The sequence below is a fragment of the Oryx dammah genome, unplaced genomic scaffold, assembly GCF_014754425.2.
Source record: "Oryx dammah isolate SB20612 unplaced genomic scaffold, SCBI_Odam_1.1 HiC_scaffold_1, whole genome shotgun sequence".
Classification (NCBI taxonomy): Eukaryota; Metazoa; Chordata; class Mammalia; order Artiodactyla; family Bovidae; genus Oryx; species Oryx dammah.
This window is the reverse complement of record NW_024070185.1, coordinates 27,191,219-27,206,136: the sequence shown is the minus strand read 5'-3', so window position 1 is coordinate 27,206,136 and position 14,918 is coordinate 27,191,219. Positions and strand designations below refer to the sequence as shown.

The following is a 14,918-nucleotide window of genomic DNA, read 5'->3' as shown; positions in this document are numbered from 1 at the left end:
TCTGCTAGCAAATGTATTGGCCCACATTCTACTTTCCAGCTGCTGCTGGCAATACCTCCACAGCTATCATACATGAATCAAATAAGTATATCTTTATTTATGTTTGTCCCATCTGCACAGATATAACAAAAGCTTCCAGAAACCTGCACAGATCCTCATCTTATTTTCTATTTTTCATAGCTCTTTGTGATCTCACGTATGAGTATCTGAAATGTAGGTCACTCCAAAGAAACAGATGGAAGTCTACAATCGGGTCTTGAGAACCTGCCCACGATTTCTGCTATAGTCATGATAGAGCTCAATTCCTGTGCGAGCCCCTCTCATTCTCCACCAGCCCCTTCTGTCAAATTGAGCGAAACATTAGAGGACACTGTAGCTCAAAGAAAATACATGGACGTGTCGAAGAATGACAAAGCTCTGATGCTCTGGGAACTTAAGGAGTTTTGGTGGGTGTGGAATTGGAAAACTGCTTGCCTTAAAGAATTAACACATACTCTCCTGAGCACTGGGGCTTCCCTGGTATCTCAGCTGGTTAAGAAGCCACCTGCAATGCAAGAGACTCGGGTTTGATTCCTGGGCTGGGAAGATCCCCTCGCGAAGGGATAAGCTACCCACTCCAGTGATCTTGGGTTTCCCTGGTGACTCAGATAGTAAAATAATTGCCTGCAATGTGGGAGACCTGGGCTCGATCCCTGGGTTGGGAAGAAAGCTGGAGGAGGATCTAGGCAACCCACTCCAATATTCTTGCCTAGAGAATCCTCATGGACAGAGAAGCCTGGCAGGCTACACTTCACAGGGTCACAAAAAAGTCAGACACGACTGAGCAACTAAGCACAGCACAGCATACTGAGCACTGGGGCATCCCAGGTGGCGCTAGTGGTAAAGGACCCGCCCCAATGTAGGAGACATAACAGCGTGGGTTTCATCCCTGGGTCAGGAAGATCCCCTGGAGGAGATGAATTTAACAAACTACTACCTTTTACCCTCAAAACTCCATCATGAAGGTATCATCAGGAAAATGAGGCTTACAGAAATTACTTCCTTTCTGCAAGACTAGAGAACTAATTGGTTGTAGAACTGAGGTCTGGACTCAAAGCTCAGACTACATTTTCTATTTTAAGAAAACCCAACAACTTTCCACTTTAGATTGAACAAGGAGCATGTAAGAATGTTGTTCTGGAGATCATAGGGTTTAACTGATGCCATCACAGAGAATATCAGTTTCAAGTAAATCTGAATTGGTTCTTACCATGGCAAATAGCCAGTGAGATCTGGGCTCATTTCTGCTCCTTTTGTGCAATACACAAATCCTCCCTCCACCTCCCATGGACACAAATCCTCTTCGGTAGTTGCTGCATTCCACTTTATAGAATTTGGTGAGCTATCTATTTCTACTTTGCAAGGGTAAAGGGAGGAATATTTTTATTTTAGCTCTGAGTACAAAACATCAAGCTATGTCCTTGGATATAAGGTGTTTATTTTCATTGCTGTTCAAATAGTTAAGAGCTTTGGCCAGGGTTTCAAAAATCCCTGTATTCTTTTTCCAGCTCTGACCCTGCCTGAGAGGACTTTAGCCACGATAACTTTAGAACCAGGGATAATAGTCTCTGAAACTCTCTCTCTAATAGGGAGGTTAGGAGGATTGCTGGGATAATGTCTGTAGAATAGTCCAAGCAGTCGGGAAATCAGACACTATAAATATAGTACATTGTCCTGAACCATCTACTTTTGGATATCCTTGCCAAAGACAGGGGGGATCTTGACCATTTACACCTGCAATCCTTCTTGCCTGAAAAATTCACCTATTGTGGAAATGATGCAAAGACCCCTTACATGATGTTGGTGATAATCTGATCTTTAGTTGAAGTCAAATAATCCCTCCTATCTGTACATTCTTATAGCTTTGAGCTTAATGCCTATGATTTATTAAAAGGTGTTTCTTCCATGTGAACGAAGGCTTCCTGAGAGATCTTTTCTTGCATACTCAGCACAGAGTAATTTATCAATACAACTGGCTATTTGAAGGACTATCTAAATGAATGTATACCTAGATCCATTTTCTTTCTGTTTCAGAAATTTCCTCAGAAATCTCTCAGGTCAGATAACAGCCATTAAAAAGGGTGTCTATTTTAAGTAAATTTTACTTCATGCAATGGAGTGAAAGCCCAGAGACTCTAACCATTTAAATAAATTCATCAAGTACTCATTCACTCTGTGCCAGGTGCTTGGAAGGGTATTGAAAGAGTTGATGAAATAGAGAAATGCAAAGGTAATAAAATAATAGTCATAAATGGAATAAGTCATTACTAAAAAAAAGCTCACATGTATATACACACACAATGTAGTAATGGTTAATATCAATAAGAGTGCTGTGGTCTACTTATTGCATTAAGGACTTTATATATATCATTTCATCAACCATTACAGATGAACACACTAAGATACAAGTATGTTAAATAATCTGTCTTAGGTAACAGAGCTATCAGGAGGTAAACCAAGGTTCATACCCATGTCTGTTTCACTCCAAAGTCCAAAATCTTTGTCACGATCCTCTCCTGTCTCTTACTTGTAAGCACACATGTACCATGTACATATATACATGCAATTTTGTGTGTACGTATGTATATGCACAGGTATGTATGTACTCTTTATCTACAATTGTATAGTATCTACCTTTTCACCTGACTGGCTGGGAAGACACCTTGTTCTAAGAGTCACGGTGGAATGCAAAATATTCAGGATTTAAATCTGCTTTATACACACAGCTCTAAAACAGTCAGGCTGGCAACAGTCTAGAGCAGCCTATGTCACCATCTTTTTCATCATCGTGTTAACAGTTAACATTTATGGACATTTAGCAAGTAGCATGACTAAATGCTTTATGTGCGTCATCCTAGTTTATCCTCACAATAAACCCATGAGGTAGTGAGTATCCCTGCTTTACAGGTGAGGGAGCCCAGTCTGAGGCTCTATTTTCACACATAGTAATAACTGGATCCAGGATTCAAACTCACACATTTGCCTTAACCACACTCATTTTTGCCCAAAGTTTCCTGGCCTAACTGTTTAAAAAGCAGGCAAAATGTGGGCTGCTGCACCACACGTGAGAGGGGCACTGACCTGTGGGCATTCTGCAGGGGCGGAGGCACCATTGGGAGCGACTGCTCAGCAGGACTAGTGTCCCAGCTCCCCCAGTCACATGGCCCTAATCAGACGTAAGCTCTCATTAGCGACATGTGGAGCCAAGTGACCCACTTTCAGGCCTGGTCCACCCCTGCACCCACACTCTCTAGGGGCTGCCATCAGGAAGAGGAAGCTGTAGTCCCATAGAGAGGCAGAGCCATAAAATGGCAGAAGCGCTAAAAGAGAAGTGCAGTGTTATCTGACTCTGTGACCCCATGGGCTATAGCCCACCAGGCTCCTCTGTCCATGGGATTCTCTAGGCAAGAATGCTGGAGTGGGTTGCCATGCCCTCCTCCAGGGGACCCTCCAGACCCAGGGATCGCACCCCCATCTCCAGCACTGCAGGCAGATTCTTTACCATCCAAGCCACCAGAATGGCTAAGTTAGCCCTCAAATCACCCCAGGGAGGAAAGAAGTCACCACATAGGACATTGGCTGAGAAGGAGAAAGAAATTCCTACTGTGTTAGCCCACTAGGATTTTACAGTTTATTTACTATCAGTTCAGTTCAGTCACTCAGTTGTGTCTGACTCTTTGCGACCCCATGAATCGTAGCACGCCAGGCCTCCCTGTCCATCACCAACTCCCGGAGTTCACTCAGACTCACGTCCATCAAGTTGGTGATGCCATCCAGCCATCTCATCCTCTGTCGTCCCCTTCTCCTCCTGCCCCCAATCCCTCCCAGCATCAGAGTCTTTTCCAATGAGTCAACTCTTCGCATGAGGTGGCCAAAGTACTGGAGTTTCAGCTTTAGCATCATTCCTTCCAAAGAAATCCCAGGACTGATCTCCTTTAGAATGGACTGGTTAGATCTCCTTGCAGTCCAATAAGAACTAGCATTTATCCTAGTGATATTAACTAATGGCTAAAACGTACTTCCTATCTTGTACTAAGCATCTGACATCTACATCTGACATCTAGCATCTCAACATATTCGAGAAACATGTTGAGCCTGGAATGGACACTGTCCTGCTGTAACTATAGAGACCCAACTCTTATGTACAGATGTAAATGAAAGTACCAGCTGGAACTAGAGTTACAACATGATTTTATCCACATTATTTCATCATTTCACCATCCAAAAAGCAAGAGAGGTATAAAGGGTTATATTAACCTAGAGATGAAGAAACCACGGCTAAGAATGGCACATTCTCCTTGTCCACATAAATAACTGGGGGCAGGACCAAGACTTTGGCCCAATCTTCTTACCCAGCACCCAGTTCCTCCTTTACCATCCAACCTGCTATCCTTGTATGGACCAGGAAAAAGCTACTTTGTCTCTACTCTACTCTTGGCACATGATATAGTTGAAATCTTACTAACTAGGTATAAAACCTTCAGTTTTTTACACTCAATTACAAAAGGCATGTATCCCTGGAAAGGTTAGTCAAAGATGAGCATTGACAACGAAGCATTATTAAGCATTAGATCTAGAGGGAAAATTTGGGTCATGGAAATCAGAAAACAAAGGGAAGCTGATACAGGTGGAATATCAGGAAATAGGCAAGAAAAGGAACCCAAAACAGGAACCAATTTCACATAATTTTGCTACTGAATATTTCTCTGGCCTTCTATGTTCCCCAAACCACACCACTTCGATCTACAAGACAGTCACATATCACAGCTTGATAGTCTTACTGCTCACAGAGTCAGAGACTCACATTGGAATCAGATTTCAAAACTTCCTCCATCCAGTATTTAGCAAGCACTATTACATGCCAGGCTGGGAGGCGGCTTACAGTGATGAACAAGAGGTAAGTGGTTCTTAATTTTCTGGAAGTTTTGCTAATTAACAATTTCTGTGATCAAGGAAAAGTCAGTTGACCTCTTTGAGCTTCAACAACTACAAAAGTTAATTCACTGGCAATTCCTACAAGAGGGTGGTATGACAGAGAGGATTCAAAGAGCAAATGTATGTGAACTTGCTCCACAGAAGGGCTGTTTAAATCCAAGTGTTTGCTTAATATTGATGCTGCCTACCACACGGATACCACAAAACACTTAACTCTACACAGAGCACTAGCTAGGGGGTGTTGGGGGGTGGAGCTGCTGTTTCTCTTTTTCCTGCCCTCAGTAGCTCAGCTGCTATTACAGCCTTTGGTCCCCAGGACACCTAAAGAAAGATGAAGGGCCCATTGGACCAAGTGAAGTCATTGGATGTGCCACGGGTTCCATAGTGAAACATCAAGTTATGTGAAGTGAAGCAGAATTTTTTACCCATTCATTTAACAAGTATGTACTGAGTACCCTGGCTTCATGGCATTTCTCAGTGAGGAAGCCAGGAAAAACCATGTTAACAGTTGACTTGGTTTATTTCAAATTGTATTGGAGCTTGAGGGATACAGAATTCTGAGAGACAACCATGTGAGAAAAGACCTACATGGGTTAAGCTGGACTGAATAAGGTCTCTGTGAGAAAGTGGGACTCTGGTGGACAACTAATGAGTAACGGAGTCCAGGTAGAAGAAGCCACATGTGCAGGTGTCTCAAGATGAAGAATTGAGTGTGTTCAGGAATGGAAGATTTCTGATGAGCTTCACGGAAAGAGGCTATGAAGTAAGCAAGGTTAGTGGAAGTTACTTATCTAACCTCGCAAATCCCTTGCTCTAGAACTTCTCAGAGCCTTATGCTAATGTTATCACAAAGCCTGGAATCAAGGCTGCCGGGAGAAATATCAATAACCTCAGATATGAAGATGACACCACTCTTACGGCAGAAAGCAAAGAACTAAAGAGCCTCTTGATGAAAGTGAAAGAGCAGAGTGAAAAAGTTGGCTTAAAACTCAACATTCAGAAAACGAAGATCATGGCATCTGGTCCCATCTCTTCATGGGAAATAGATGGGGAAACAGTGGAAAGAGTGGCAGACTTTATTATTTTGGGGGGCTCCAAAACCACTGCAGATGGTGACTGCAGCCATGAAATTAAAAGACGCTTGCTCCTTGGAAGAAAAGTTATGACCAATCTAGACATCATATTCAAAAGCAGAGACATTACTTTGCCAACAAAGGTCCATCTAGTCAAAGCTATGATTTTTCCTGTAGTCATGTATAGATGTGAGAGTTGGACTATAAAGAAAGCTGAATGCCAAAGAATTGATGCTTTTGAACTGTGGTGTTGGAGAAGACTCTTGAGAGTCCCTTGGACTGCAAAGAGATCCAACCAGTTCATCCTAAAGGAAATCAGTCCTCAATATTCATTGGAAGGACTGAGCTGAAGCTGAAACTCCAATCCTTTGGCCACCTGATGCAAAGAACTGACTCATTTAAAAAGACCCTGATGCTGGGAAAGATTGAAGGTGGGAGGAGAAGGAGACAACACAAGATGAGATGGTTGGATGGCATCACCGACTCAATGGACATAGATTTGAGTAAACTCCGGGAGTTGGTGATGGACAGGAAGGCCTGGCGTGCTGCAGTCATGGGGTCACAAAGAGTCAGAAATGACTGAGTGACTGAAATGAACTATCGTAAGGCTCTAAGGAAAGGTTCCAGAGTGGAGGTCCTCCCAATGTTTAAGTTGGACCTCCAAGAACAATGGGCCCAGATAGTCGAGGAAATGTTCTCCTAGAGGGTTGATTGTTCTGTTAGTTCTGATTGTTTCAATACACAGGTGACTTGAAATGGGCATCACTGCTTGTTCTCTCACCAGGCTGCTGACACCTCAGCTAATTATTTGGAGTATCTGATATGGCTCCCTGAACCCTGGCAGGACTCATTTTGCAAAGGAGGAGACTTCCACACATGGGCTGGCGTATGAGCCCAGGCAAGTCAGTTACCTGTTCAAACTGCCAAAGAGACTGTGTGAACACTTGATTTTTAAATGATTAAATTCAACAGCGATAATCACCCATATTCTTATTTCCTGGGTCATAGTCAGGGAAAATGGGGAAAGAACAGGATACTGCTTTTAGCCCTTGTCAATAGATCTACCATGAGATATAGACTTGAAATAAGAATGACTCTTAAGCAGCAGGAGAAAAAAGATTACCTCATGTTGCTTTTTTAGGATCAGATTGCCTATTTCTTCCTTTTTCTGTTGTGTGAGAAAATGCCTAAAATTTGCTTCACTTTTCTGGCACTTTCTGAATGAACACTTTAATTGGTACACTGGAGAATACTGGGTTCTTCACCTTTAGGATACTACCTGGATTCTTAACTCACTGTAATCCACGTCATGCTCTGCAGTTTACAGCCTGCTGGTTAGCTTATGAATCACACAGATAATCATATAAGTAAAAAGCAATTTTACAGAAACAGTACAGGATTCTTAAAAAAATTGCCAGTCCTTTAAATAAATCTGTGGCACCACTATCATCTCCCTTTCTCTTTTAATAACCTCTGCAAACATGCTTGCAAAGGATAGTTTCGAACAGCCAGCCCCTCTTTCCCCCACATCCAAAAATTCAAAATCAGATCAGATACTGCAATAGATACTTTTTACCCATTCAAAAGTATTTCTGAAACCAGAAGTGGCTGTGTTTATACATGAGGGATGTAGTTTTGGACCCAGAGAGAGTTAAATTAATATCCTGGCTTTACCAGTTCAACTTACAGTATATCTTCATTTGCCCAGTAACACAATCTATAGCCAACTGCTAACCAAGTCAATATGTGGTAAGACTAACAGCCACCCTAACTTGCCTTGATAATTATTCTCCTTTAACTGACATAATATTCAATATACTGTTGTTGAGAGCAATAATGCTAAAATTGATGCCTTGAGGGCTACAAGACAATTGAGTTTTAGCCAGATAAAATGACTTGTACACTAATAGTGCATTATAGGTTTCCACAACCTTTGGATGCACATTTTACAGTCTACCTGCTCAAATATGTTACATGTAATTATATTCAAAGTCTTCTGAGCATACCTCATCACTGCTATATATAATTTTAAAAATACTGGCCAATAATCAAACAACATGGCTTGAGAGAAAAAAGGTTTATTTCTAAATAGCCTACATATATTTTTTTAATGAAATGATCACTGTCTCACTACATAAGTAACAGCGTTATGTGCTTCAACTTTTTGCTTTTTTCTTAAACTGAGAATTGTTTTCACAAAAAACAATGCCGAATAACAAAAAGCATCATTTAAGTAAAATTCATATTACATCAATCCTACCAATAAAACAAGACAGAAACTAAACATAGTGTTCCTCTAATGTAACAATTGTCTACAATTTTCTCAAAATGTCAATTTTAGACTCTGAGAAAAAATATTATATTAAATTTGAGACTTTGTCAAAATTGCCAGGAAATTAATGAAAATTATCTATAATTTAAGAATCACAATAATTGAAAGTGTTTCTTCTATGTAGTACTTCACCCCCAAATTAGAGACTATAAATATTAGTTAATGGCCTTGTTGAATTTTCCTTTGAAATTTCATTTCTCTTGTAATTCGTATTTTTAAATCTGAGGCCTTCATACAGAACAAAATGTGGAGTATGTTTTCTATGCCTCCCCTAGAGGTTATGTTGAAATACTGAGAAAAAATTAACACCTAAGTAGTAATTTCAAGTAAAACACAGAGCAGGCACTGTTCAAGGCAGAACAATAGGATTACACCCCAGAACAACTAGTATTTATTGCCATCAAAATGCCATGGTACTCTGGGTTGTCATGATGGCGAATCATCACAGTCATGCACATATCTACGTGCTTCCATAAAGAGGCCATACGTACGGTCCACGTAACTTAGGCAAAAACAGACACGTAGAACAAAAGTAAAGCACTGGTGATAGAACTAAGCATCACAGTGGGGGCAGTAAAATGGGAACAGGTTGGGGAATATTACTCTAATTTTTTCATAAAGGAAAGAGTGCTTATCCAAGCTGACAGTTCCATTCAAAACGCTGCAAGAGGCTTCTTCCTTCCTGTAGGGTAAAATCCACCCCAAATGGACAGTAATAATCCTATGTGGAAGCCACTAGAGAAAGACATGGCACTGTGTGCATCTCTAGGCTGGCAGGAGCAGGGACTGTGAGACTGCTTCCACACTTCGTTCTTTCTGGCCTCTTTCTCCTGGACCCGGGGTCCCCTCAGGCCCCCCTGACCACCCAGGACTTAACTCTCCACTCACCCCAGTGAAATGTCCCCATCCTGAGGCAAGTGAGATAATGCTTGTGAAAGTCTTCTATAAACTGAAAACGTAATATATAATTATTCCTATTATCAGCATCATCTCGTCTTCTGAGGGCCAAATTCCCCATGCCTTCCAAGTTGACATCTCACTACAAAATGATTCTACGCTAACCAAGCAGTCATTGGAGCAGACAGGTGACTCTACCTTTTCCTACCTTCCCTCTTTCTTTACTTCCACACAGCGCCCCCGGTCTGCTCACTTGCCCTGGCTAACACCTGGAGAACGACAGGAATGTGTGTAAGTTCATGCCAGGTTTAAGCAAGGGCGAAATTCTATCCCCCTCAATCCTCACTCATTACACACCAAGCTGGCAGCCTTACACACATCACAGGCTGGTTTGGGGGATCAACAAGCCTGGCAGAGCCAAAACCATTTTTTTTTGGAAGGGGTCAGTTCTCCTGGTATTGTTCCCCATGAGAAATTTCAAAACATTGCTTCAGATTCTACCTTCTCCAACTGCGATCTCCTTTGGCAAGAGGGAGTATCTCTTCATCGTCCAGTGTGGTCTTTTTGGATCCTGGGGTCTCCCAACATGCTGCTTTCAACATTTACCCTTCAAGGGTTGTAGGAAGACAGATGGCCATAAAAACATTTCAGAGGCAAAGTACACAATGCATAACGACTTAGGAGATATGGCAAAAAAATAATAATAATAAAAATAAAAAAAACAGAAAAGGCGAGGAGCATAGGGATATGGGGAGTGGAGGCTGCCGGCCTTCAGAAAAGTCTCTTACCAGACCTGAGATGCCCTTGACACAAAGAAGGGGCTCCAGCTGGGGAAACAGCTGCTGTGAAGGCCAAGTCTATAACCAGGTCTGCAGGTTTTGGAATGTGAGGGTTTACTGGTTACAAAGGCAGGGAGCTTACTGCAGAGGTTACACAGTTTTTCCTCTGATTTGGATGAAGAAGCAATACATGGTTAGGGTGCAGAGACCACCAAGGAAGTACCAAACCTACCAGGTTAAGTGTGAGAATGAACTCTGCTAAACCCAGATGAAGAGCAGTCTCAGACTGCTGTACACTCATCACCCACCTCTGAGCCCTCCCTTTCAGAGGAGGCTTCCAGAAGACTCAGGGAAGCTGGGAGGCCCATGTTGTAGGAAGAGGGAGCTGAATTCAGAAGAATGCAAACAGAGCAACCCTAAGCAACAGGCCACCATCTCCCTTCTAACGTTCACCACGGAGCCTGGGCGCTGGCTGGCTGGCACACAGTTCCTGCTTTCCAATCCCCTGCCCAGCCCGCTGAAAGGAGCACGTTAACCAGAATGGGGCATGCATGCCTGGGCCTGCGGGGGGTGGGAGGGCAGGATTGGCCCAGGGCTCTTACCCCAGCTCTCCTCCAGCTGGCCCCAAGACACCACTCTGGCGCTTCCCCCTACCTGAAGGATGTACCCCCGGACGTAGTCACGCAGCGTCCAGCCCAGGCCATGCAGGATGTGGAGCACCTCCTCTTGCTTTAGGACGCTGAAGAGACGGTCCAGTAGGATCTTGAGCCGCACAGGCACCGCCTGCGTGCCGTAGAGCATCAGACTGCTGATGTCGAACACCACGTTGGACTGCACGATCTCCACCTGGGTGGGGTGGTACAGGTGCTGTGTGCTGAGCTTATCCAAGGCTGTGGTGATCCCGCCAGAGGTCCAGGGGCAGCAGGAAGGCGGAGAGAAAAAGGAGAGGGCGGAGATAAAAGAAAGAAGCCAGTTACTGGAAGTTCGGGGGACTGGGTCTCCATTTCTATACCTGGATGATAACCGAAACCGGACGATGTAATGTACACAGTGCTCATCCACCTCCTCCCGACTTGTTTATGTTCTTGTATTCCATGTGTTTATAAAGTCCAGACAACAGCAGACACAACACACACTTGGTTTGCAGGACGAGAGCCACCGCGTAGGCTTCTAAATGACTGTGGCTGGCACTAAAAACCCAATTAATTTGCTAATTGAACTACGGCTCAACCCAAGTCACCATGGTGTCCCCCGTCCCTGCACCAAAAGGAGGAACACACACACACAGCTGCCAACTCAGGCCCCAACTGCACGTTCAACCAGCATTACTTTTCTGAGTAAGATTCACCCCTTAAGATACCTGGATGGCTTGAAGAGGAAGAGGAGGGTGTTCTTTGGACTTATTAAGAGGTTAATCCGGAGGGAATAAGGAAAGTTGACCTCTGGGGGCCAGATGGGGGCTGGTCATTTACCTTAAGCTGAATTAGCTAAGAGAAATTATTCCAAGACTCAGTTCTCCAAAATTCCCCTCTTGCTATTTACCCATTAGTTTAGTGTTCTCTAAGTTATTCAGAAGAAATAAACAAACAAAAAAAGAAATTCAGGTCATAAATAGGTACTTTATTAACAGCTGTGATAAAGGGTTTAGTATGAGAAGAAAATAGAAAAAAAATGACTAAAACCAAAGTATGAGAATTCCTGTGTATTTCAGCTGCATCATCTCAGCATAGAAAACTGAGGATGACCATTCTCAGAGTAAATATGTTCAGTGGAACTAAGATTTCAATAATTAGGCCTTTTTCTCCTCAAATTTGAGAAATCACATTTCTGCCCTAGCTCTGAAAGCCAGATAAGGCTATTCATTCTCATCCCCATCCTTATCTGAGTTACTGAGACCCCTACTGCAGATAAACAACATTTTTACTCAGTTTCTCTAGAGCGACCCATTAAGATACAGCATTGTCCCATCCAGAGACGCTGCAAAGATGACTGTGATAATGAATGAGAGGTCCTTTGAACAGAAGAGAAGGCAAAAGCACTGGATCAGCTGCCAGAATTATACAGATATGACCTTCTAGAGATTTAAAGAGAGAAACACACGAGCCTGAAAGATGAGTACCTAAATGGGCATCAGACAACAACCGCCGGGCTCAAATCTACCTAATTCTACCTGCAAGCACCCGAGGTTTCTGCAAGTTCTAACCACTGTCTGGCTGAATGCCTCAATCACTCTTCCCAATAACCTTCTCCCTGAGCAGTGCAGGCTACCCCAGGTGCACACACTGAGCAGCTCCTCTTTTAATACACCGGTATTTCTGCATATTAATACGAGTATTTAAAAGTACACGCACACACACAATTTTTCGTGTTTCAAATGTATTTTTTCAGGGCTCCTCCTCCACTCTCATTTCCTCCTGACTTGTGGTCACTGGAGAGTTCATGTACTCTTGATAAATTGCCTTCTTACATCCACAGTGTAAAGGCCCTTATCATTTACCCGCTGGCTTCATTCAACACATTTACTCCCAGGAATACTTTGTCAAAGAGTTCGGGTTTCCTCATACTTCATTTCTTGCAGCTGATTTGTCTGATCTTTCCTATTCTAGTGGTTAAGTCAACTTTGAATAAATAGCTTTAAAAATTAATTTAACGTTTTAGAAAGATAAGGGATTCACAAGCCTAGGGACTGAAGTCTTCTCTCACTCCACAGGGCATTTAGACGGCAGGAAAGAGGCATTATCATCCCTGTTCTTCTTCAAGTACAGCTTAACTACTCATCTTCTGAGCAGTGGCTGCTCTGCTTACAGAATCCAGTATCCAGCTTGGGTGAAATCTGCTCCTCCTCCCTTCCCCTTTATCAGACTCCTCGTATCAGATGCTTCACAAGGTACATGGCTGTGGCCACAACAAGTATGAAATCTGGGAGGGTCAGGCAGAGGGGGCATAAAGTGCAACCGAACCTGCTTTCTGTCTATGTGACCTGCACCTTGTTATCTACGCCTCGAGTATATGTAGGGGTGTGTACCAGTGTATTCTAGGGCCAGGTGTAAAGTTCACCCCTCTCTCTTCCCACTCTTTAAAAAGGGCTGGCAGTTTTAGAGGATGAAGAGGACTAAACTGTTGAGGGTACAAAGAGAGGCTGTTCAAAGAATTGAAAAAGCACAGGTAGGACAGATAAGGCAGAAGTATATCCCTAGATACACTTATGAGACCGTCAGAGAGTAAGAGTATTCAAAGGACATGACTGGGGACTTCCCTGGTGGTTCAGTGGTTAAGTATCTGTTTTCCAACACAGGGGGTGTGGATTCCATCCGTGGTCTTAGGAAATGAAGATCCTGCATGCCGTGTGGCAATTAAACCCACGCGCTGCAACAACTGAGACCATGCAGTCATAAATAACTGAACAAATATTTTTTAAGAAAATAAAGGGACATTACTGATTGTTTAGCACGTCACATGTCCAGAAGAAGGCATTGTTGTAAGCCATGTAACTAGACAGTAGAGGTCAACAATTTATATTTTAGGTTTATGGGCCTTGCCTCAAGTTTCACAACTACTCACCTCTGCTATTAGAGAGAGAAAAACAAACTAATGGGCATGCCTGTGTGTTCCAATATAATTTTATTTACACAAATAAGTGCCTGGCTTACATTTTGGGTTCTGATATGAAAAATAAAAGGGTAGGCCAAACAGTTTAAAAAGTCAGTATTTGATACGGAAAAAGCTCCTAGTGTGTGATTTAAGCAGCAATTATCATGGAGATGAGCCATAGAGGAAGGATGGAAAAATTAAACTGCCCAGCTTGCTGATGTCAACTGCAAATTTCAGCATAAACACATCATCAAAGATTATGCTCAAATGTCTTAAATGAAATCAAAACTTTCTGCTTTATAACTGCTGGATGGTACTGAGTCACCAAGTTGTCAACAGCTTTAGGGGATGTCTCCTTGGTTAGCAAAGGGTTCAGTAATGATTTTTAAAATTGTCATAGTAAGTTGAGAACTGGACTCTACCTAAGGTTATGTTCTTCTTATGTCTGACTGTGGGGGAATCAAGACAGGAGCTCAGGCAGGTTAGAAATTTGAGCCAATGGGAATGAAGGGAAAGCAGGGCAAGAGCTTGCTCAGCAGGATGGAATGGGGCAAGATGGTCCCCGACCTTTATGAGCTATGGGCCAACCCTCTGTTAAGATTGTCCTGTATCAATTGTTTTGCCAAAATTCCTTTTTCAAATGAAATCTTTATCAGAAATTGTACATAAAAATATATGAAGGTGAAGTTACTCTTGGTAAAGCTTGAGTGGACATGAATTCGACAACTTCCCATTATGAGTTACTATCTCTTCCCTCCCTGTTTAAGCATCTCAGTGGGACCCCTAGAGTTCTCAGAGCAGTTTGAAAAGCACCTTTCTGTACAACGAGATGATATTAATTGTTCCTCCAGCTGTGCTTCCCCTTCATTCTGGGTACAGAAACCACATTTCCCTTCAGGAAGCCCCTCTTCTTGTACACTCAGTATAATTTATTTCATACAATGGAATATTCCTGAAGCCAGGCCTGGAAAACCAGTACCTCCAGTTCCTTGGCCATAAAAACCAGTTTAAGAAAGGGCAAGTGACCTAAGTCTGAAAAGCGATATTGAATCCAGGGTTTCAGTTAAAACTGTGGGTAGTTTTCCCTCCTTGAAATCGGTAGTTGTCAAATATGCTTGGGAATGAGAGTCACATGGAGGACAGGTGGGCTGCAGAATGGTTGGAGAAAGACTAAGGACTACCAATGCCGTTTGAGCCAGAAGATACAGTTGCAGAAGACACAGTTATTTTTCAGTTACATGAGCCAACAAAATCTCTCTCCCTTTCTCTCTT

At 42.7% G+C, this 14,918-nt stretch overlaps 1 protein-coding gene across 4 annotated transcripts in view; it reads right to left on the bottom strand.

Moving 5' to 3' along the window:
- The window catches only part of BNC2 (basonuclin 2), a 480,757-nt gene that overhangs the window by 128,544 nt on the left and 337,295 nt on the right, over positions 1-14,918 (bottom strand). For all 4 annotated transcript variants that reach the window (XM_040237854.1, XM_040237863.1, XM_040237881.1 and 1 more), the window contains one exon: positions 10,710-10,945. In XM_040237854.1, the coding sequence (XP_040093788.1) occupies positions 10,710-10,945 (236 nt within the window). The remainder of the gene's footprint in view (positions 1-10,709; positions 10,946-14,918) is intronic.